General features: G+C 42.8%; 1 protein-coding gene across 1 annotated transcript in view; it reads left to right on the top strand.

Annotated features, from left to right (window-relative positions):
* The first annotated feature begins 1341 nt into the window (after positions 1 to 1341).
* Positions 1342 to 25757, top strand: part of KCNH3 (potassium voltage-gated channel subfamily H member 3) — a 142851-nt gene continuing 118435 nt past the window's right edge. The window contains exons 1-2 of the mRNA XM_044285955.1: positions 1342 to 1476; positions 1986 to 2098. Of these exons, the coding sequence (XP_044141890.1) occupies positions 2020 to 2098 (79 nt within the window). The 5' untranslated portion in view covers positions 1342 to 1476; positions 1986 to 2019. The remainder of the gene's footprint in view (positions 1477 to 1985; positions 2099 to 25757) is intronic.

Below are 25757 nucleotides of genomic sequence, written 5' to 3'. Positions count from 1 at the left end.
CTTCATTTTGATCCTTTTGAAAAATAAAGAGTTTAGATGATAAATTAAAGGGGACTTGTTACCTCTCCTGACGTCTGTTTTACTAAAATCTGGAGCATTTATTCTTATGACGTTATGGTGTGCCATTCCTCTATTATCCCTTCCATAAGTTTATGAATAAATTGCGAGTAGTCTGTCTTAAAACTTCCCCTCTGCCTCTGCAGATCTCTGATTTCTCTGCGTCAACACCTGTTTGATGTTGGTCATGTGGCCACTGCAACCAATGCATAGCATGTTATAGAGCAGGAGGAGCTGAGCAGATAGATATATAAGGGGTCATTTATTAAGATCAGTGTTTTAGACACCAGTCTTAATAACCCCTGCGCTGTTGGTCAATGCGCCGGCTTCTACATAATTTTAGGGCATCCACAGCCAGTCTAAATCTGTGCCAGCTTCCTTGCTGACGTAGATTTAGAACATTTTCTACGCCTAAAACAGGCGTAGAAAATGATAAATGAGACCGGCCTGGTGGCCCTCCCTCTTCTCCACCCACGCCACACACCCTTTTTAGACCTGGAGTGAGCAGGAAAAAGTTGCATATTGCGGTGCAAATAACCTTTACGCCACAATCTGCAACAGATATACTCCAGAAAACTAGTGTATATCAGTTAGTAAATGACCCCATGCTTTTTAAGTAAACTATTCAGTCTAACTTGTATTTTACTTATATAAATTCCTGCTCATTCTTGGCTTTGAAGTCCAGGAGGTGGTCCTATCAGTGATTGACAGCTATCTCTATACACAGTCATAAAGGGATCTGGCTGTCAGTCACTGATAGAACCTCCTCCTTGACCTCAAAGCCCAGAATGAGCAGGGATTTTAATGCATGAAATGCAAGTTATACTGAATCTTTTCCCATAAAACTATCTATCAATCTGCTAAGTTCCTCCTGCTCTATAACATGCTGCCTTCAGCTCAGATGCCACATTAAACTTTTCAAATCTTCCTTTCCCAGTGTTATATTTGTACTAAATACACATAATTGGGGGTAGGTTCTTAATTTTCATTGTCTATTTCTACCAATATTCGTTCTCAAACAAACAGTAAATATGATTTTTTGGGAATGATGCAACCTAAAATCCCCTCCTTTGTTCCACAGAGAGTCAAGTGGGTGATATTCAAAGGCAAGCTGAGCAGCAATGAACCTCTCATGGAGGCATTGTTCCTTTAAGGAGATGAGCGGGTGTGTCAAGAGTCACTATGGAAACTTCAAGCTGAGAATAACGGCAAGTCTCTTGCAAGCAGTTTAGAAGAGGCTGTAGAGAAGGCAGACGAGAACAGGACTGGGGTATGAGAATTTCGGATGCTGAAGTTCTAGTGGGAGGGAAAGGGTGGCCATAACTCCTGAGAAGAAGAATATTGTCACAGGTGTCTTCTACTGATCCTCCCCCATCTAATACATCTGCTGCTGGGCTCCTGGGGAAGGATGGAAATCAGGTGAGAAGATGCAGGTGTCATGTCACACCTATGTCATACGTCACTTTGTTTCACTAATGTCTTTTATTTAATATCTAGAATTACTTCTACTGGTGCACTTATTACACAGGCAGGGCTAAGTATAGATTACCTTACCGCCCCTTTCATCGTATCCAGTCTATTTTAGCGCTAGTTCCAAAAATAATTAAAGAATTTTGCACAAAACCCAGGCATAGATGTCCTTTACTGATCTGCATTGCTGAGGGCTACCCTATAATACTGTATTCAGAATAGTTCTACACAGAGGATGTGGAACTACTGGAAACATTTCATGCAGTGCCCACCACTCGTTGACCCAGCAGTCACCGACAGGCAATGCCTGACGTATGAGAATAATCGGTGCCCCTAACCATAGACAGTGACGTGGCAAAGATCATCGCGTGCCCTGTGCTAGAACACAAACATTGGCACATACCTTCTAATAGCTTTAGTCAGGAAGATTACTGACAGATCTGTATTTTCTGTTCCAGCCTGCGCTTGGAGAGTGGGTACGGTGACAACTAGATGATGCCAGCCATGAGAGGGCTTTTAGCTCCTCAGAATACATTCCTAGATACCATAGCGACCAGGTTTGATGGTACACGTAAGTAATGAACATATCATCTTACTTCTGTTCTTTAGATCTTGAATTGCTAAGGGAGATGTAGTAATAAAAGTTAACCATCCGATCAGAAAGGACATTCATGATTGTTATATTTATGGGACTAAAATGATCATTTTCAACTAATGGCCTCATTATGATATTTATTGCAGACATCTTGCTAGTTACAGTAGTTATAGTGGATCACTCGTATTATATCTTTTCTATGATTTTGCCTTATGTAGTGATTTTGCGCTGTGTAAGAGACATTTGCAAGGCTGCCAAACCTAGCATGGTTGTACATTTTATCTTCCTAAACGAGGGAACCATAGCCTCTGACTGATTTGCGTCATGGCCACTTAGGGATAATTAGCCCTTGCCAGAATTATATTGGTCTACTATGTGATCAGCAATCTCTTTTCTTTTAAACAGTTTTTATTAATTTTTGAAAGTAAGACAAACATGATAATAATATTTCCAAAGTACAGCGAAGTTGATGACAATCACAGGGAAATGATGCCGTCAAACCAGAAGAGTAAATTGTATCGTTATAAAAAGATATCTTGGTAGAGTCATCCCTGGAACAATAGAATGTCAGGTTGTAATGTCTGCAGATCATTGTGCCACCCATAGGGTCAAACTCACTGAAAGCGATCGACGGTTTAAAAAGCAAAAACGACAAAACTTTATTTATATTGCTGGTTAAAATAGATTAGTCCCTTGAATAAAATGAATATAAAAGGCTCTGGTGGGTGAGTGTGTATCAAATGGGAAGGGGGGGGGGGGGGGTGGACAGATAATTCTCCAACCCCCACAGTTTAAGTGGATAGTCAGCAGGCTGTTTATACTATGTCCAGTGAGCCAGAGCTAATCCACAGTAACAAAACCTCACCGCTGATGTGGTAACAGTGATCAAACAGTTTAAGTGGACAGACAGCTGTCTGTTTGTACTATGTCCAGTGAGCCAGAGCTGATCCACAGTAACAAAACCTCACCGCTAATGCGGTAACAGTGATCAAGCTGGGACTCTAATTGTGTCCAGTCCCATTTCTGTCACCCCAGTATTAGATAGCTAGCGTCCCTAAAGCATCGGATGAGACCCATGTGCTGTATTAGATTCCATAATCTCTGGGGACCCTAGCTACCGCTATGCTCTAAGTCTGACGCGTTTCTCATAGCCCTGTGACGGGCCGTTCATCAGGAGCTCATAGGGCATAAGAGGTAGTGTGAATAGCCTATCAGACAGAGCTGACGATTGATGCTGCACTGAGAGTTGTGCAGCAGCACCGGCGCTAGTGTGGTCCTCTTCATAACTTCTGAGGATCCTCTGACGTGAATCAGGCGTAGAAGATGGTAAATTACATGGGCCTGCCTGTCCCCTTCCACGTCCATACCACTCCCACAATGTTAGACCTGGCGTGAGCGGGGAGAGGTTACAGATTGCGGCACAACTAACTATTGGACCACAATCTGCACCTGCAATACGCCTAATATAGGCGTATTTTAGCTTAATAAATGACCCCCATAGTGTACATAGCAAACATTGTGATCCCATGTGGCCCCTATATCTAATTGCTCTGGTGGACAAAGTGGATTTACACGGCACTAATATTGGGACAATTATTGGGAATCAATGTTTCTCCGAATGCGCGTTCCTGATAATCTGCACGTCTAATGGTGCCCCAGATCACCCGATGAACAAGCAAAATGCTTGTTCATCGTCTGAAATAATTGGAGGTGCGGACACCTCAATCATCGTTCCTGGGAAGCAGATCATGCCATCTAAACAGGAGCTTATCAACTTCTGGGCATTGACACTAAAAACTATATCTTTATTTTAATGTTTCTAAAATATCCAAAAAATAGAAAAATATACGCCAACACAGAAAGAGGGTGGTCACAATGTCGATCCACTAGATACTTCTGTTATAGAAGGGTAATGAGAGTAGTAAATGTGTTAGAGAAACCAATAGGGAGGGACATCTTTCCCCTATTAAACCCTATATATCCCTTAGCCCAGAAATGTCTCCTGGTGGTGGGGACACTCATTACCCTTCTATAAAGGAAGTATCTAGTGGATCAACATTGTCACCGCCCTCTTTCTATTTTGGTGTATTTTTTTGGGACATTTTAGAAGCATTGAAATAAAGATATAGTTTTTAGGGTCAATGCCCAGATGTTGATAAGTTTCTAATTTTGCATGACTCAAGATTGATATCATTCGTTATCACACTAGGAGCTCTATCATCTAAACAGGAGCAATGATTTTGTATAGGGACAGGCAGAAGCGAGCAGTAGCTTGTCCTCATACTGTGGAGGAGATCGCTACATGTAAATGCAGCATTTCACCTCCACTAGCGAGCAGCCGCTTCCTTCCCGATAATGAGCTGCTCCCCAGAGCGTGTAAATGTGTCTTTACCATAGTCAATTGTAAAGTACAGATGTTTTCCTTTTAAAAACACTAAGTTCACTAAGAGGGACCCCAATAGGAGATAGCGATCCTCATTGTTGAATTAAGGGACATCATGTCTGAATTTATACATTGTCTTCTGAGACCACAATGAACACCTGGGTACGCCTCCAGGGAGGGCATCAGGGGCATCATAGCCATATGTATGACACCTCAAGGAAAGAAGAAAATGAATTTTAAACCAAACTTTTAATTATAAACCAAAATTAACTAAAACTAACAACATAAGGACCAATCTTGCTGTACTCTCTCCAGCCCCTCCTGCACAGTTGATACCAAAAGGTTTATATAACCTCGCACTCCATAGGGTTTCGGGGTTATCCCCATCAGGGAGTACAGGTCTATTGCACGGATTGTCATCAATATTAATGCCAATCCTGGTATCTACTTGTATTTTTGTCCCCAGTTGTGTATGTGGTTGCCTACAGGTGAAACTCGAAAAAATAGAATATCGTGCAAAGTTAATTTATTTCAGTAACGCAACTTAAAGGGAACCTGTCACTTGGATTTTGTGTATAGAGCTGAGGACATGGGCTGCTAGATGGTCGCTAGCACATCCGCAATATCCATTCCCCATAGCTCTGTGTGTTTTTGTTGTGTAAAAATATATATATATTTATATATTATATATATGTAAATGAGGCAAGTAAGAAGCCCAAGGAGCTGTTACTAGCGTTTCCAGAGCTCAGCCGCGCCCACTGTGAAGGAGCCCAGCACTGCCGTGCTTCCTCCGAATCTCCTCCTTGCTCCCCGACATCACAAAGCTAGAGCGCTGTGCTACCGCATGTGCAGTGTCGGCATAATGTTCCTTCCCTGTGCTGGGATCAGCCTCAGGGAACGAACTGCGCATGCGCTAGCTCGCGCATCGCCAGATTACGGTGCTCTAGCTTTGTGATGTTGGCGAGCAAGGAGGAGATTCGGAGGATGTGGGGCGGTGCTGGGTTCCTTCACAGTGGGTGTAGCTGGGCTCAGAGTCAGAGAATGAGTTTTTTTGACACAATAAAAGCACACAGAGCTATGGGGACTGGATATTGCGGATGTGCTAGCGGCGATCTAGCAGCCCATGTCCTCAGCTCTATACCCAAAATCCAGGTGACAGGTTCCCTTTAAAAGGTGAAACTAACATATGAGAGACTCGTTACATGCAAAGCGAGATATTTCAAGCCTTTATTTGCTATAATCTGGATGATTATGGCTTACCGCTTATGAAACCCCAAAGTCACAATTTTGAGGTCCCCTTTGCTCAGGGGGTATGGATTAATTAGCTGACTAGAGTGTGACACTTTGAGCCTAGAATATTGAACCTTTTTACAATATTAAAATTTTAAGCTTCATTAATGCAATTCCTTTCAATTTGCATTACTGAAATAAATGGACTTTTGCACAATATTCTAATCTTTCGAGTTTCACCTAAATATATGAGATGGTTTATGAATGAGGAAGGACATGTGCAGGAGTAAGAGCTGCCAATACTTAGCAAAAGGCCAGTTTGACTGTCTTCAACTTCGGTTTTGAGATTAAGAGTCAAGATTGGAATACACTCGCTGGCGTCGTTTTATCACTCTGTGGCTCATAGCAGCATAATGATAATAATAGTCTATTATAGAAGGAGGCTGGAGATCTTTAGTCACAAACAATTAGCACTTGAGTCTTCCCCCAGCATTGTAAAAGCTGACATTTTCATGTCATCATGCAGTGGTATTGGTATAAAAATAGAGATCCTGATGACCACTGCTGTAGCAGTCCATTCCTACACTGAGAACGCTTCGTGCTGACAAGAAATAAATGCCTGAAATCCTGCCTCTAACCCTTTTATCTTCTCCCTAAATTACTACTCAGTCCACGTTTCCTTAAAGGGCCATGTCCATCAGAAAGGGAAATTTTTTGCTACTGAAAAGGAGTACAAAATGTTGTCCTTCTGCAGTTGTCAACACAAATGACAAGGTAAGATGCTTGACAAAGGCTTTCTAAGGCGAAACGTTGCATCTGGATTAAACTCCACAAACTTGGACGTGCTGTCTGAGTTTTTTTTTTTTTTTACTTTTTATTGTTCAATACATTTGTAAGGGGAATTTTTTACCACCCCCTGGAGACAAGCACCCACCACATATTTGTTCTAAGGAGAGCTGTTCATCACTTGATTTTCACAAGGTAAGATCCTAATCAGTTATTGACAGACTCCTCTGTAGGACCACCCGCTGGACTCCTAACCATTAACTGAAGACATCCGGATGCATTCTGAACGGATTGCTCTCTATTCAGAATGCATTAGGAGAAAACCGATCAGTTCTTTTCTGGTATTGAGCCCCTGTGACGGAACTCAATGACGGAAAAGAATAACGCTAGTGTGAAAGTACCCTTACCTTACATATACTTTTGGACACTTGCCTTAAAGGAGTTGCCTAAGATTATACTATTGATGGTCCATCCTTAGGATAGGACATCAATATCTCCTCTGTGGGGGTCCAACACCCTGCACCCCTATCAATGAGCTGTTTTGGGGTAGTTCCAGCATTGGAATTTGGCATCAGAACTATACAATTTTGTCCATTGCTTACATTTATTTCAATGACAGCAGTAACTACAGTAAACAGCTCTGTCAACTGCACAATGGATGAAACAGTGTAGTTTCGACACCAACTTTCAGAGCTGGAGCTACCCAAAACATCTGATCGACAAGAGTGGGGGGTGTTAAACCACTACTGATCAGATATTGATGGCTTATCCTGTGTTACATCATATAAAGTAAAGAAACAGTCACTTATGTTTGGGTCAGATCTTGGTAAGCTCTTGTTGTGCGCTCCTACGCCCAACATGGTGGATAACAGGGAGAGATGTTTAAAAAACATCTCATTTAGGCTCCATTCACACATCTGCAATTCCTTTCCGCATTTTGCGGAACAGATTTGCGGACCCATTAATTTTTACGGGGCCGCACAATGTGCGGTCCCGATCCGGAAATGCTGACAAGAATAGGCATATTCTATTAGTGCCGTCGATGTGCGGAAAAACACACACGGATATGTGAATGGACCCTTAGAGCGTATTCTCGGTGATATGCAGGGAGTATTTACATCGTTAGTGGCCACGCTGGAATGGGTACAGAATGTTCAAAAAAATTGCTTAACAGGTATATTTCTGCAATTGTAGCACTAGCATATACATCTGTATGTGCCCTTGAAGCAGAATCCAAGGCTATGTCCATATCTGCGTTTAAACATTCCGATACTCTGTTCTGGCAGAGGAGCAGAGTACCAGAATTACTGTATTCAGCATAGTCGAATACCGTGGGCCCATTGGATCCCTATTCACTATAAGGGGATCTGTCTGGTGTCTGGGAAGAATGCCAGATTTCTGCCAGTATTTTACAAGCAAAAATTCGAGATTCATGCCAGAAACCCAACTAATCCCATTATAGTGAATGGGGATCTATCGGGCCTGGTGGTGTACTGCTATGTCAGATATGGTAATTTTAGTAGCATATATCTCGCTATGCACTATTGGGGTCATTTATCAAACTGTTGTAAAGTAGAACTGGCTTAGGTGCCCATAGCAACCAATCAGATTCCACCTTCCATTTTCCAAAGGACCTGATAAAAATTAAAGGTGGAAGCTGATTGGTTGCTATGGACAACTAAGCCAGTTCTACACCAGTTTGATAAATGACCCCATATATATTCCAAATAGTTGTGTATGGACATAAAACAGTTAACACTGGCAGTCTTGCTTAGGTTGCCTTGGAGACCGGCTGGACCAGTCTACTCTGGTTAGTTAGTAATTCTTAGCTGAGCAGAGTTAGAGACAAGATCTCTACATTTGAGCTCTTGCCAAGTAGGCCCAATGAAAAGCCTCATCCAGGAAACACCATTGCTGAGACTGAAAGGCTTCCAGAGAACAACTTAACTGAGAGACTACCCCTGATGGAAAGGAGAACAGACATCCACAGAAGGTTCAGAACCATCAAGGCCATGCACCAGATTCAGACACTAAGGCACTGCTTGCTTATGGCATTAGGACTTTACTGCTCGTGGAAAGGATTAATTACCTCGGACACCCACCTCACTTTGCGATGGACTGGCCATCCGAATCTAAAATCTGCATACCACAGCTTGGGAATTGCAGAAGGAGTAAATGAGAATGGAATTGCACTTGGAAAGATGGCAAAGTGTATTTAGCGTGAGACTCTGGGAGGAGGACTATTACTACCATCATTGCTACTGCCTATACACAACTATTGGGAGAATCCTGCTATGTAGCATACCTCTGAACTGTGCCTTTTGCTGAATTATAAACTTTTACTCACATTATCTATTCAGTATAGAGAGAGTTTACTGAACATTACCTCCTCTAGCCTTTCACCTGCCATGCACCTGCCTTGCACCCTGCCAACTGACCACTACCAAGGGCACCCCAACTCCCATAAAACAGGAGTCCACTAAAGGCCCAGGGTGTTCATTAAGGAATAAGAGATGCACCCTCCAGTCCCTGCATGGCCCCAGGGAGAGTTGGGCTGAGGACAACCACCATGAACCACTATTACTCTTATCTTTGCCTCTGTTTCCACTCCCATCCTCCTCCCATCAGTCATCCAGCGGGTCACTGCGCAATGACGATGTTGATGAACTCCAATGTATGGAATTAAATATACAGCTCCTGAAATTGCTGTATTTTCCTGTACATCAGAGGTGTCTATGCACACAGCATATATAGTTTAACAGAACACTTATGTAATAGAGATTTCAGGGCCATTATGCGAATTTCAGCTCTAAGAAAAAACAGTAGAAGACAGTTGTATGGAACGCACAGTGCCTCCCTAATTATACACTTCATAATGTCTTTTCACACAAGTGACGGCGAGGCACCTGTTCCAGTTAACTAGCTGCGCATTTGTAGAGATCCGGTGAAATTTAATCAGGGTATCTGTGGCAGCTTGTGCAGAGCAGACACTTTCAAGCCTGCGTGTGTTTCTGTCCTCCCCCTGTGTAACTAGAGGTGATAGGAAGGGCTGGGAGCCAGCAGTAATAATACTCTAAGAACGCTCTCGCTCCCCCAGGAGTACATCAATACATGTTATTTAGATGAAGGATTGCATTGGAGAACAAGTCAACAACAAGAAAAATGATTTAGGAGTGCAAGCAAGAGGCAGGCGATGCCTGCTTTAAACAGTTGCGTTTCATTTCATGCCATGGGTTCAACGTCCAGGCGAGCAACAAAGAAAGACACATTTTAGGGACAAAAATTTACTCCTAGTTGTTTCCTTCACACTTATTTTCTCACTGGTGACAAAGAATGGAAATCCAGCACCAGCTCTGGGTCTTCCGCTAAAAATCTTCATTTTTATTGAGCCCAACATGTTAAAATCCAAAGTACAACACAGAGACCCCTGCAGAAGGTCAACACATTTCGGTCCAAAAAACATAGACCCAATGCTGGGGTCTCTGCGTTGTACTGTGGATTTTAAAATGTTGGGCTAAAAAAAATACAAATATTTTTAGCTGAAGACCCGGATCTGGCGCTGGATTTCCATTATTTTTTATTTTGTTTTTGTTGTCCCCCAAAGGTTCGTGCACAGAAGCGTGGTCCACTAACTACAGGAGCAGTGAGGGGACCATTGTATTTTCTCATTGTTGGCAAATGGATGATCACTTCGAAATCAGTGATTCAGTGGAGGATTGCATTAGATTGAATAAAGGCATATAAAAGGGTTTTTCTAGGTCCCCATGTGCCTGCTCTGATTTAGAAATTCTAAGATTCTTAGTGCTAAAATGTTCCCATGAGAGCACTGGTTTTCCAAGAGCAAACAAGATGTAGATAAAAATTCCATGACACAATGCAGCGACCCGGAGGGGAGGGGAGGATGGGAGGAGTGTTAGCAGCTATGATGGCAGTAGTAGTACTCACAGTTCATTGTGACCAATCCTCACTTCAGCTCTCTCTGGACCTTACAGTGAATAGAGAGTGCATCCTTTCTTTCCTCGGGACACACCCTGGACTTATGGCTCCTGTCAGGGGATAGGTGGATTGTCCTTAATGTTAAAACTAAAAGAGAAAGATATGCGGGAGCGCTCCCTTGTGTGATATCCTCAAGGTTAGTATAATTCGTAAAGGTGTATGTATCTTACCTAATATTGTTGTGCAAGCTAGGCCCAACACTAGAAGACAGCAGAGTATCTCCCCTCCAGGAGTAGTGCCATGCTGTGGCGCTGGACGCCGGAAAAGGACCACGTGAAGAGAAGTTTGTTACCGCATGAAAAAAAAAGCTTGCTGCGCCGGAGGGCTCCAATAAAATACTTGTTTATTTAAAAATAAATTAAATGAAAAAACACAAAAGTACAAAGAGCAACACGTTTCAGTAATATTAGATAGCTGGCAGGGTGCAAGGTAGGAAGTTAGAAGCAGGGGCCAGTAGATGCTGGAGGCAATACCCAGCCCCAGTTCAGTGGTAACAGTCTTTTTACTGTGGATGATGGGTGATGCAGGACAAGCATAAATCAGGTACAGTTCAGAGGTATTTCACCGAGCTTGCTTTTCCTAATGGCTGTGTATTAACAGCGGCAATGATGGTAGTAGTAGTCCCTGGGTCTCTAAATACACTTTGCAGTCTTTCCAAATTGTCAACAGGTCTTTAAAACTCACACAATCAATACTGCAGTTTTCACTGCAAAGTGCAGATGTTCAAACAAATGGCCAATCCATTTTAAAGTGTGCTGGGCACGCAACAATATACCCTCTCCACAAGCAGCAAAGTCCAACTCCATAAACAAGCATTACCTTTGCTAACATGCACAGTTCCTGTGATTATTTGCTTTCTTCTCTCAGAGGTATGGCACTTGTCAGCATGTAGGCATGGAGAACCTCTTGTAGTAAGCCTCACACTGCACAGGGACATGCAGATCCTCCCACGAGCTGCTAAGGCCAGACTCCCTGGATGATGCAATCAGACTACACAACTCCTTCCTCAGAGGGGGAACGTCCTCCCTTCTCTCTACTCAGTAGAGCATGATAATGAAGCTGCACCACCTATAAACAGCTCTTGCAATCACACTTGAAGCATGGGAACTACATTAACCCTTAATGGTTAATATTAACCCTTTGCAGTGGTCCTCTGGGGTACTGCACAATGCCTTAAAGGGATATGCCCCAATGTCTTATAGGTGCAAGTCCCACATCTGGGACCTGTACCTATCCTTAGAACGGAGCCCGCAAAGTGACGGAGGGTGCACCATGCATGCACGGCCACCCTCCATTCATTTCCTATGGGACTGCTGTGTAGAAGTGAACGGAGTGAGGCTGCGCTTGCGCAGTGTGATTCCCATTCATTTCAGTGGGACTTCCGAAAATAGCCAAGTGTGACGCTCTGCTATTTTCAGCACTCCCATTGAAATTAATGGGGGACGGCCGCACATGAGCGGTGTGCCCTCCGTCACTTTGCAGGCTCCGTTCCAAGTATAGGTGCAGGTTCCAGAAGTGGGACCTGCACCTATCAGACATTTGTGGCATATCTAGCGATATGCCCCGATGTCCAAGATGGGAATACCCCTTTAAAGCCCATTTTAAGGTAAATTTAGGTGTGTCAACTGTGCAGGCAATTATCGGGAAAGGAGCATTCCTTCTGGATAATTGTCTGCTCGTCAGTGGAGGTGAAGTGCTGTGTGTTCATGCAGAGATCACCTCCACTGTATGGGGTGTAGCAATGGCTGCTGCAATCACTCATCCTTATACAGATTAATTGTTTCTGGGCAGCAGATCATACAGCACGATAGGACAGATTATCTTTAGCAATTGAAAGGACCTGTCACCTCTCCTGACATGCAAATTTTAGTATTGTACCTAGTAACATAGTAACATAGTACATAAGGCCGAAAAAAGACATTTGTCCATCCAGTTCGGCCTGTTATCCTACTTGCATTCCCTATACAATAACAATTCTGAATCATCGATTGCTATGACAGTGTTGTGCTATCTCGCTGATATTCCTACTATAAGTTTATAAATGAATTTTAAGCACTCTGCAATAAAGTACCAACTGGGTGTTACCAGCTGGGGTGTGTCCCTGCACAATCTGGCACTGAATGGACAATGTCATACTGTGCAGAAGCAACTGGTAAGATAGATCTTCATGGCAAACTGCTAGCAATTCATTTATAACTCCTAGCAGGAATAATAAAGGAATGGCAAAGAATAGAATCAAAAGAGTAGATGCACCAGAATTATTATTATACTGTATGAGGTATGAAAGTTACTAAATAATGTCAGGAGGGGTCCTCTTTAAACATCATTCTACTCTGACAAAGAGTAAACTCACCTCTAGTACCTATTTGGTTATGAAAGTCCTGTATATTTTATACATGAGCATGGCTTGCTGGAACTTCTAGTCCAACAGCCGCTTTTAAATGCTTTATATGGAAACATAACATTAAAAATGGTAGTTAACTTCATTCAATTATGTAGTGATATTTCTGTATCTTGTAAGGACCGTACAGAAAACGGATAGGGTTAAACCTAACAACTCTGTAGACATGGAAGATCAATACTGTTATACTGAAGACTCCTCCCCTCAACAAGGAAAATAAATGTCTTGTGTGATTTAGTGGTACATTAAGCCAATGGATGATATAAAATCCTGAGCACATGCAATATATAGGGGATATTTATCAAGCTGTTAGGGATCTGAGCATAAGCACTGAAAGCAAATTGCTGAGCAGTAATCTGATCTATGGGACTGAGCACAGCGACTCATCAACCAATAATAATTATATCGCTGGAGATACTGCTAATGTTTTTGTCCTTGAAGTGTCTAATAATTGCCAGTGATCTTGTGTCCTCGGCTTTTTATACCCCATCAATTGCTAGCCCTACAGGGATATTACTGTGATCATCAGTGTAACAAAATCGGAGGTAGATAGATAGATAGATAGATAGATAGATTTTAGATTTTCCTAAACTTGCATGTTGCCATATGAGCAATACTTGTTACATAAATAAATAATTACTCAAAAATTTCTTATACTAATAAATAAACAGAAACCAAAATTGTGGTAGAAATTGGCCGTGGTCTTTTATTAAGGGTTACATCAATATAATATTATAAACACCATAATAATTAAATAAATAAATAACCAATAAATAAATACTCATTTTAAAAATTCATTAAGTCCACAAATTATCCCCCCAGCAAAGCTGGGTGACTAACCCACCAGACATGAGGGAATTATCCCACATGCCCCCCCCTAAAAACCACGACCTTCTCTATCATGTCCTGCAAACCTGAATTAAAAATATAATTTCCTATATCAGACAAATGTACCAAATCATTCCGATAAAGGCCTGTAACAAAACCTTCAAGTTCAGTATGTCTTATGGACCATCCATTCAGTGTAGGAAGAAATTATTCCAAGTTTCTATTAATCCTTTTCCTAATTTTTTCCATAAAACCAAACTGCTCCCCTCTCCAAATCAATCTCGGTATAATTTCCGAGAATATCAGTGTTACCTCAGGCAACATAGATTTAATACATAACATTTCTGATTTCATATGATCTAGCAAATCCAAGGTCTTAATTTTGCCCAAATCATTACCACCAGCATGAATTATTAAAACATCTGGACATGGTAATGAAACCAACTCGCCCCTCAAAATCGGAATGATTTGGCACCATTTTAAACCTCTGAAACCCAACCAAAAAATGGAAATAAAACAAGAACCAAAACAGTTATTCTTCAAATAATTACGCTCCGCAGCCCTTCTTTCTGCCCAGAACACAAAAGAATGGCCCAGAATCCAAATAACCATCTTCTTTGGACCTGAAAAAGATCAAAATCATTAAAGAACCAAATTAGGCCTAACATACAATTTAAATCTGTTAGATTCCCATCGACCAATTCTCTTAATTATCGCTTCATTTAATCCCAAACCGGCAGCAACTGTTGCCGCGCCAATTCGGAAAGAATGAGACGAATAATTCTCTTTACCTAGATTCAATAATACCAAACATTTTTTTAATACAGCATTAAATTGATAAATTGTTAACACTGACCCATCCTCATGAACCCTTTGTTCTGCGGTCTAATTCTAAGAAAATCACCTACTGTTTTAACTGGGCACAGCTGTGATTCGTTCAACCTAGCTAACTTAATCCATGTGCCTCTTGCTAACTGATCCGTCTTAGATTTTTTAATAAAAATTTCAACTGAATTAACAAACAAATTAACATCGTTAACCTCTAATGGTGACACAGACCTTCTATTGGCTGCTACTAGCTCTCCTATCCGCAATGCCCCAAAAAATAACACCACAAAAGCAGTTTTAAATAAAATCGCTTCAAAAATTGAATATGTACACCCTTCTAGTACTGACACTAAAGACCCGAGCAACTCAAAGGTGATTGGTCGTCTCACATCTGCTTTTATAAACGACCTTCTGACTCCTTTCAAAAATTGTCTCACTATGAATTGATTCGAAAACGACTGACGACCAGCTACTTTAAAAAAGAATGACACACCTGCAACTGATGAATGTAAAACTGAATAACCGAAACCTTTATCTAATAGAGAACAAAGAAACTGAAAAAATACATCCAAATCAAAATTAAAACATGCAACATTACTAACTATACAAAACTGATACCAACGAATATACTTCCCATGTACGCGGAGCTACAGACTTCTTAATAAAACTGTTGATTACATCCGGATAAGATTCCAAACTTGCTTTGGGCACGGAATTCCAGTTTTCTCTGCCTGTGGTACTAGATAAAATAATCTCTCCCACTGCGCGCGGGAAAGTGAATCAGCAATTTTATTAACTTTACTAGGAATATATTTAGCTTTCAACCGAACATTGAGCTCTAAACAACAATAAACCAAATAACGTAATAATCTAACAACTACTTCTGAATGAGAAGACAAGCAATTAATTGCAAATAGCACACCCTTGTTATCAGTATAAATTAAAACTCTTTTATTCCTAAAAACATTGCCCCAAATGACCAATGAAACCACTACAGGGAACAATTCTAACAACACTAAATTTGTATTCAAACCTAACTCAAACCACCAATCCGGCCATGGTTCAGCAGACCACCGGCCATTCAAAAATGCACCGTACCCCCATGAACCTGAGGCATCCGTAAATAAACCTATTGAGCCTGCCTCACGGAATTCCTCTTGCCAAGCACAACGACCATTAAAATGAATTAAAAATTCATCCCACACTGCTAAATCGTCCTTAAGGGCTCTTGTGATCCTAACATGTGCATATGGAGATTTTAACCCTTTCGTCGCCATATATAACCTACGGGAGAAAACACGACCTACCGGAATGACCCTTGACGCAAAAGCCAGCACACCCAATAAGCTCTGTACCTCCTTCAGCTGGGCTTTCTTTACTGAAACAATTTTATTAATTAACAATCTCGCCTTCTCAATTTTCTCCATAGGCAACCTGACTTCCATATTAACTGAATCAATTATAATACCTAAAAATTCAATCACCTGACCAGGCCCAACTGATTTTTCCTGTGCTAATGGAATACCAAAATACTGACAAATTTGTGAAAATCCTTCACATAAACGAGAACACTCATTAAAACTACCAACGAATAAAAAATCATCTAAATAATGTATAACATTCACAGAACCCAACTCTTTAAAGGGTTTCTACCACTTGCATATGACATATTTGGTGATCAGACACTAGCGATCCGCTAGTGTCTGATGTAGCTTACAAGCTAATTATTACCTTAATCCGTTCGGCCCATACCTCAAAAAAAGCACTTATATCTTTATGCAAATGAGCCTCTAGGTGCTATGCAGGCGTTTTTCCAGCACCTAGAGGCTCCGTCTACCTTGCAGTTTGCCGCCCATCGCCTCGCTCCAGCACGCCCATCTCTTACCGTATTCGATCCTCCCCCTGCTTCAGCCTTCAGAAATCCCGCGCCTGCGCCGTTCGTCGCGGCATTCGGAGGCATTCGGCGCAGGCGCAGTCAATGTCTGACCGCTCCGTGCTCAGACATTTCCACTGCGCCTGCGCCGATGTCATCGGCGCAGGCGCAGTGGAAATGTCTGAGCACGGAGCGGTCAGACATTGACTGCGCCTGCGCCGAATGCCGCGACGAACGGCACAGGCGCGAGATTTCGGAAGGCAGAAGCAGGGGGAGGATCGAATAGAGTTGAAGATGGGCGTGCTGGAGCGAGGCGCTGGGCGGCAAACTGCAAGGTAGACGGAGCCTCTAGGTGCTGGAAAAACGCCTGCATAGCACCTAGAGGCTCATTTGCATAAATATATAAGTGCTTTTTTTGAGGTATGGGCCGAACGGATTAAGGTAATAATTAGCTTGTAAGCTACATCAGACACTAGCGGATCGCTAGTGTCTGATCACCAAATATGTGATATGCAAGTGGTAGAAACCCTTTAATAACAACCCAATTCAAAAAGGAAGAAAATGACTCAAAGTAAAAACAAGACCAAGAAAACCCCATTGGCAAACATTTATCAAAGAAAAATTGACTGTTAAACTGAAAACCTAACGAATTAAAACCTATTGGATCTACTGGCAAAAGACGAAAAGCAGCCTTAGGCCCCTTTCACACGAGCGAGTATTCCGCGCGGGTGCGATGCGTGAGTTGAACGCATTGCACCCGCACTGAATCCTGACCCATTCATTTCTATGGGGCTGTTCACATGAGCGGTGATTTTCACGCATCACTTATGCGTTGCGTGAAAATCGCAGCATGCTCCTCTTTGTGCGTTGCGGTGCGATAATCCACGCAACGCAGGCCCCATAGAAGTGAATGGGGTTGCGTGAAAATCGCAAGCATCCGCAAGCAAGTGCGGATGCGGTGCTATTTTCACGCATGGTTGCTAGGTGACAGTCTATTCACTGTATTATTTTCCCTTATAACATGGTTATAAGGGAAAATAATAGCATTCTGACTACAGAATGCATAGTATAATAGTGCTGGAGGGGTTAAAAAAATAAAAAAGTTAACTCACCTTATCCTCTTGTTCGCGTAGTTTGTTCCCGGTCTGTAGTTTGCTAGCTGTGGGCTTGGGCTAAAGGACGTTTGATGACGTCAGATCACATGCTCCATCACCACGGTGATGGACCATGTGATTGGAGCATGTGATCTGACGTCATCAAAGGTCCTTTAGCCCAAGCCCACAGCTAGCAAACTACAGACCGGGAACGAACTACGCGAACAAGAGGATAAGGTGAGTTAACTTTTTTATTTTTTTTAACCCTTCCAGCACTATTATACTATGCATTCTGTAGTCAGAATGCTATTATTTTCCCTTATAACCATGTTATAAGGGAAAATAATACAATCTTCAGAACATCAATCCCAAGCCCGAACTTCTGTGAAGAAGTTCGGGTTTGGGTACCAAACATGCGCGATTTTTCTCACGCGAGTGCAAAACGCATGACAATGTTTTGCACTCGCGCGGAAAAATCGCGCATTTTCCCGCAACGCATCCGCCTCTTATCCGGGCAAAAAACATGACGCCCGTGTGAAAGAGGCCTTAATGTCTGCTTTTGCCATAAAACACCCTTCCCCAACTGAACGAATAAGAGAAACAGCATCATCAAAAGAAGTATATGCTACCGACGCTATATCTTTGTCTAAAGAATCATTCAAAGACTCTTTAGCTGGATATGATAAATGGTGAATCAATCTAAACTCATTGGGATTTTTCTTTGGCACAATTCCCAAAGGAGATACCCTAAAATCAGAAAAAGGCGGGGAATTAAAAGGACCAGCTATCCTACCTTCTCTCAACTCTTTAACAATCTTATCCTCAACAATATCTAAATGCTTCCTAACTGACGGCAAATTATAATTTAATAAACAACCTTTACCAGTACATTTTGGTACATAAAAACCGTTAACAAAACCTCTATGAATTAGCTCCGCCTTCAGACGGTCTGGAAATAAATCTAGCCATGGAAGCATTTTTTCCCAATTCACTGGTGTCTGCGTTTTTTGAAAAATCTCTGTTTGATTGATTTTGAACAGCGGTTTGGTTAGATTTTTTAAAACACCGAAAAACAGGGTGTGCGCCCAAGCAAAATGAACATTCGTGCCTGTATCTACAATTATTCAGCCACCTGCATGCAGACTCGTTGTATGCAAAACAAACACCTTTTTTCATAACAGCGCCAGACACCATTGAATTCAATGGCCTACTCTGAAAACCGCTTTTTTGCGGCAACATTAAACTAAGCCAAAGACCCACGTCCTTGGATCCCCAACTCATGTTACTATGTACCGCTAATTTCTGACTAAAAGTTTCATCATATGTAAACCATGCGAAGCCACCAAAATTGCGGTACGCCTCTAAAATGGAGTCCATATGCTGAAACAGACCAACACTACTATTAGGATGCTTTGCACAAAATACTGAGGAATAGATAAAAAAGGCCTGCAGCCAATTATTAAAAGATCTTGGCGCAACCCTCTTCCTATCTTCCTCCTTCTCAAACACTTTCTTCTCAATTTTAAATGAATCCTTTGCAGAAGGGAGTAATGATAAAATATCAATGTACTCCCTCCTCCAAATTTTCTCTTTTACCGACTGAGCCAAGTGAAACCCCAAAGGAGAACCGTCACATGTCAACACTTCCTTTAAACAAGTCTCACTTATGCCAACTCCATTATCTAAAACTAAAGTATTAGCTACCTTATTACTATTTACAATATCAGCACCTGCATCAGCTGAAATATCCTTCCACACTGATGCAGGCTGATCTACTGCAATAGGCGCACTAGCTGCAGCCCATTCAGAAAACAATTTAGCTAAACTATTTAACAATCTACTGTCATTGTTTCCTATGTCGGTAGGCAAAGCGAAGCTCTGCCCACAAATCTCCTCACCAGTCTCCGGTCCTTGGTCCATGCTGGGAACGCTAGAGGCCGGCAGTTGCGCTCGACTCAAAACCCCAGGTTGCGGTACCGCACATCTGGAGGAGGAGCGCACACTGCTACCTTTACTGGAACTTGTACCCGGTGGCGAATAAGCCCTCTTCGGCCGCTTGATCCGCTTGGAAGAACGCGATTCAGCGCACTGGGACGCGCTCCCTGATGACCTCACAGACGCAGAGGCTGTCGCTACTTCCTTGACGTCATCACGCAGCGCGACGTCACGTGAGCGCGCCTCTTCCTCCTCAGCCGAACAGCCGTCCGCCAAACACCGCTGAAGCCACGCCTCCCCTCCTCTTGACTCGGCGCGACGAATCAATTTCTGCAGGAGCTCTTCCATCGGGAACGGTGAGTACGCTTTCTTCTAGCTTGGCCTGTACGCGGACTTTCTTCGACTAGTTGGAGCTCTTGACTCGCCGCCGCTTTCCTCCTACAAACGCCACACTGCCACTTGACTCCGCTTTACTTAATATTCAGTCCGCCGCCACTTCTCCGCTTCTTCACCGCTACACCCGGCTCTTGCCCGCCGCCGCTTACTTCTGCCTGGAAATGCCGACGAGCTAAATAGCTCTTTTGCAGCTACGCCGGCAATATACCAGGGCTTCAGCCGACGACCTCTTCAGGCAGCCTACGACGTCCTCTTCATCCAAGCTCCGCGGCGGACAAGCTCCAGACCCGCTGCGATCCTCTTTAAATATTCAATTTTCCCGCCCAAGAATATCAATCACCAATCAGGAGCTGGCAGAAAACAGGTACCTCGGCAACAGGTACGCAACCAGGTACCAATCAGAATCCTCACTTAGAAATCACCTCAGAAATGTAAAGGAATCATATATTAAAATACAAAAGGCGGGAAAATAGTAAAGACATAACTTAATTAACCCTTACCATAATGCTCAATGGCACCATGGTGGGCATTCAGTATAACTTCTGTGCCCACTATCATTATCAATAGCTGATTGTATGTCAGTGTCTTTTGATCTATTAAGGACTTATGCAAATTGTGCCTCTAGATTCCAACCAGTCTGCAAAAAGGTGAGACACTCCACATTCTCAGAGGAAACTCCATTTAGCACTGGCCTGCTACTTACAAGCCATATCAGCATACTAATGAAGACCTGGAAGGGGACACTAAAAATGCAGGGCAACCCCAGCCATTCAGTAGGTGGATGAAATATCAGAAGCCATAACTCTGACCTCATAACACCCACATCCTCAGAACCCTAGTAATTGTGTTCAGCCAGACATGGGCTTCGGGGTGAGTCTATACACACCGTACTGGACATGAGGCATTTCTCGGTATTCCGGATCTGGCCTTCTGGAAATCATAACTCGATCATATTTGGTGTCTGTATGACCGGGAAGAGGCAACTCAGATTATGGGATCTTACCTGTACCCGCAATCCCTGTCATACGGCAAGAAATTGCCATGATTCATATTGCCACATCGGTCAGCCATTTGGGAAGGTGGGGCAAAAACCTGAATAATATCAGATGTCCCAGAAGGCCGGACCGAAAGGAGGGAGGTTCGGCTGAGGGGGGATAAAAATGGGTGGTTGGGAACAGTTAATTGTCAGCCATTTGGGGATTCACATTGTTTGGAGTGACTGCCCGTATCCTCAGCTGTCCCCACAGCCGGAATATAACTGCTGCATCTCAGTAAGCCAATGTATTTTATCCCTTTTATTTTATCTGTTTACTGCAGTGTTATTGTATGTATATTTTAGTTTTTTATCTTTTATCTGACACACTTTCTTTTTGTATTGCACTGCACTATTGTGTATTAAATTTAAAAATTGATAAGTCCCTTCCTTGTTGTCTTATAGAACTTGCTCTTTCGAAGGGAATAACGTTACCGGTAGTGTTTCAGAGGATTTTAGGTCCCATATAGATAACTTGTGTTACAGTGTTAATTTTGGGTTGAGAGGATATGTGAGTATAGGCCCCTATTGCCTTAGGCTAGGTCTACATGACGACATTTGTCGCGCGACAATAAGTTGCGCGACAGATAGGGCGCAACATTTGTTGTGCGACATTTTGTTGCACTAATGTCGCGCGACAATTTGTATAATGGCAGTCTATGGTGTTGCACTGCAACAAGCGACATGCTGCGACTGCGACGCAACAGTCGCAGAAAAATCCATCTCGAATGGATTTTCTGCGACTGTTGCGTTGCAGTCGCAGCATGTTGCATGTTGCAGTGCAACACCATAGACTGCCATTATAAAAATTGTCGCGCGACATTAGTGCAACAAAATGTTGCGCAACAAATGTCGTCGTGTAGACCTAGACTCATAGTATAGGCGGTGGCAGCAATTGCAATAGAAATATTGGGGTGTTAGAATCTAGGAGAGTAAGTTAGCATAATTCCGTCATCTAGAATTTTTCCGTCATCTTTTTTACACTGCTAAAGACGTTAAAGGGAACCTGTCATGTGGATATTTGATTATAATCTAACTAATTATATACAATCATTAACTACTAAAAAGTGCCTTAGATGTATTCACTTACTGGTGTCACAGATGGTTACCTCATAATATACACACAAAGATGCCACATGCTAATGAGCTGAATTGAGTCCAGCGTGATGTCATTGAATCTAGTGTTTATTTAATTCAGAGCTATAGCCACTCCCTTGCCCACCTGCTGCTGATTCATATGGAAAACTGTCAATCAGCAGCAGGTAGGCGGGGAGAGTCAGGAACTCATAAATATTCATGACTTATCATTATCAGCTGGAACTTTTCAATACAAGATGTTGGCAGATTGACTGGGTCAATTAAAGAAACTGGCCCAGCATTTTGCTAAGAGAATAAGTCACTTATTTATGTTGCCCTTAGTTAGGACACCATAAAACTGGTGATAGGTTCCCTTTAAGTGTTTGGGTTAATAAATTAACCCTTACACTTAAGGGCTGGAGTATCCTTGGGAAGGATACAACAGTTCATAAGGAAGGACTCAGTGCATACTATTTGTCAGGTAACATACAGTTCCTTGCAAAAGTATTCACCCCCCTTGACTTTTTTAATATTTTGGTGCCTTACAACCTGGAATTAACATGGATTGTTCAAGGATTTGCATCATTTAATTTACAGAATATGCCCACAACTTTGAAGATTTTTTTTTTTTTTTATTGTGAAGCAAACAACAAATAGGACAAAATAACAGAAAAAGTAAATGTGCTTAACTATTCACCCCCCTAAAGTCAATACTTTGTAGAGCCACCTTTTGCGGCAATCACAGCTCCAAGTCACTTTGGATAAGCATCTATGAGCTTGCCACATCTTACCACTGGGATTTTGCCCATTCCTCCTTGCAAAACTGGTCCAGCTCCTTCAAGTTGGATGGTTTGCACTTGTGAACAGCAATCTTTAAGTCTGACCACAGATTTTCTATTGGATTGAGATCTGGGCTTTGACTAGGCCATTCCAACACATTTACATGTTTTCCCTTAAATCACTCAAGTGTTACTTTAGCAGTGTGTTTGGGGTCATTGTCCTGCTGGAAGGTGAACCTCCGTCCTAGCCTCAAATCATGCACAGAGTGGTACAGGTTTTGCTCAAGATTATTGTATTTAGCACCATCCATCTTTGCCTCAACTCTGACCAGTTTCCCAGTCCCGCCTGCTGAAAAACATCCCCACAGCATGATGCTGCCACCACCATGTTTCACTGTGGGGATGGTGTTCTTTGGGTGATGTGATGTGTTGGGTTTGCGCCAGATATAGAGATTTCTTTGATGGCCAAAAAGTTAAATTTTAGTCTCATCAGACCAGAGACCTTCCTTCATACATTTTGGGAGTCTCCCACATGCCTTTTCGCAAACTCACAACGTGCCTTTTTGCTGAAAGTAATGGCTTTCTTCTGGCTACTCTGCCATAAAGCCCAACTATATGGAGCGTACAACTTATTGTCGTCCTATATACAGATACTCCAGTCTCTGCTGTAGAACTCTGCAGCTCCTCTAGGGTTACCTTAGGTCTCTGTGCTGCCTCTCTGATTAATGCCCTCCTTGCCCGGTCCATGAGTTTTGGTGGGTGGCCGTCTCTTGGCAGGTTTGCTGTTGTGCCATGTTGCCCAGAATGGGCTAAGTATCTGACTCCAGGACTAAGAGGCAAAGCACTGGAGGTGTTTGCAGCATTGCTCATAACTGTGAATCAAGATTATAAGGCTATTAAAAAGGCCTTAATCCAACGGTTTAACTTCACCAGAGAGGTATAACAAAAACAGTTTAGGACTTTGCAGCGCACAGGTACCGACAGCTACTCAGACCTGGCTGTTGGACTAAGGAACCACTTCAGGCAGTGGACCCAGGGATGGGGTGTTACCACTCTGGAAGACCTGGAGGATCTAATGCTGCTGGACCAGTTCCTCCACACCTGTTCTATGGAAGTGAGACAGTTCATTCTGGAATAGGAGCCCAGGACCCTGGATAAAGCTGCCCAGATTGTGGATGTATATGCTGCCAGTCGAGTGCCAGAGGCACGGAAGCATGCTGTGCCAGATTGGAAGGGGGCAAAAACCCCTGTTAACACCTTTACCCCTACTCGCAGATCTCCAGGAGTTAACCCTGCCCCAGTCCCCAGGACTGCTGTGGATAACCGCCGGTGTTTTGTGTGCAACCAAGTCGGGCATATCAGCACTGCTTGCACAGAAAAGAGGAAAACCATCCCTTTGCCCAAACCATCTATTTCGTCCCCATCAGTTTTGTTTGTGGGTGGGAAAAAGAGGGCATCTTGTGAAAATTTACAAGCGGTCACTGTGGGCAACACAGTCACCATGGGACTGAGGGACACTGGTGCTGAGATGACCCTCGTGCACCCAGAGCTTGTCAACTCAGAGGACTTCATCCCCAGAAGAACTCTTACCGTTGCTGGAGTTGGAGGTCTAACCACTGCTTTACCCATGGCCCGAGTTTACCTGGATTGGGGGACGGGAAGAGGGATGATGGAAGTGGGAGTGACAGATAAGAGTCCCACGAATGTGTTACTAGGAACTGATCTGGGACATTTAGTCTTCAGGTATATTGCCTTAGACATTGAGGAGGAATGCCGGTGTGCGTGCAGACCCATGTGAGTTGGCACCAGTTGCATATGGTGATATTGAGACCGTGCATACTACGAAATGTGATAACTCTCTGTTCCGCAATGTGTTAGAATTGCATAATGATACTGTGCCTAGTGATAACCTGAGCATAGTAACCAATGCATTGGGTGAAGTTTGCATAACTAACAATAATGTAGAAGGTGATACATGTCCATCAAAAGAGAATGGCTTGTGTAGCGGTTTAGTGGCATGAAGTTCCTGTCATGTCTACATCCACCCTCCTCCACCGAGAGGGGGAGAATGGTGTGTCCATCTCTTCTGTAACCCGCAGTCAGGGTGCCCAGGAGGCCAACTCTAATCTGCGTTCACTTCTGGGCCCCCTACTGTCTTGGTCATAGAAGAAACGGAGCGAGCTGGCAGTCCACAGCCAGGGTCTGGGATTAGTCAGAATGTGGTGTTATCCACCAGCACAGATGCAGACCGTCGCTTGTTTTAGACTGCCCTACACACTTATTGGAGGAAAATGTAAAAGGTTTTTATCTCATAGGGGGGCGCCACTCTTTCTTTAAATGATTCAAATATTTAAAATATTTTAAAATATTTTACCAGAGTCACTATGTCTGACAAACTGGAAGGTTAATTTCACAGTGTATAGTCGATTTATGCCAATATCATATAAAACACATCTGGAAGGTGAAACAAGGTTTGTACTCACTTCACCCAGGAGGAGAGATGGGGTATAAACTTAAGACACCCCAAACCCTTCCTCCTGCGCCTGGTTCGCTTCTAGAATGTCAGAAAATAACGGCAGTCCTGTAGCTGGTACTTCTTGTCAATTCCTTTATTAAGAAATCAGGGTAGGGTGAGGAGAAGGCCCAACGCGTTTCGGGGATATATATAAATCCCCTTCATCAGGAGCATGTTTTCTTGGGGAGTCACTGTCTTATTTATGCTGATTTTGGCGCCAAAATCAGACTGTGGGACATCACTTCCGATCCGCGTGTACCTATGCGTTCCAGCATGAAACGCAAACCGGAAGTGAAGGCATAAAGACAAACGAAATAGAAACAGAAATCGATAATACATAATGTAGTAATTATCACACGCTAGTCTATGCTGTAGTGTGGTACTTAACAATATAAACAAATACATGGCCCAAAGGTTCAAAACACTTAGATGTCCAATCGTTTTTTTCACCGGCTGAGGGCGTGTGACCGGAAGTGATGTC

Source organism: Bufo gargarizans, chromosome 3 (assembly GCF_014858855.1).
Source record: "Bufo gargarizans isolate SCDJY-AF-19 chromosome 3, ASM1485885v1, whole genome shotgun sequence".
NCBI classification, from domain to species: domain Eukaryota; kingdom Metazoa; phylum Chordata; class Amphibia; order Anura; family Bufonidae; genus Bufo; species Bufo gargarizans.
The sequence above is the reverse complement of the archived record's forward strand: the minus strand, read 5'-3'. Positions and strand labels throughout refer to the sequence as shown.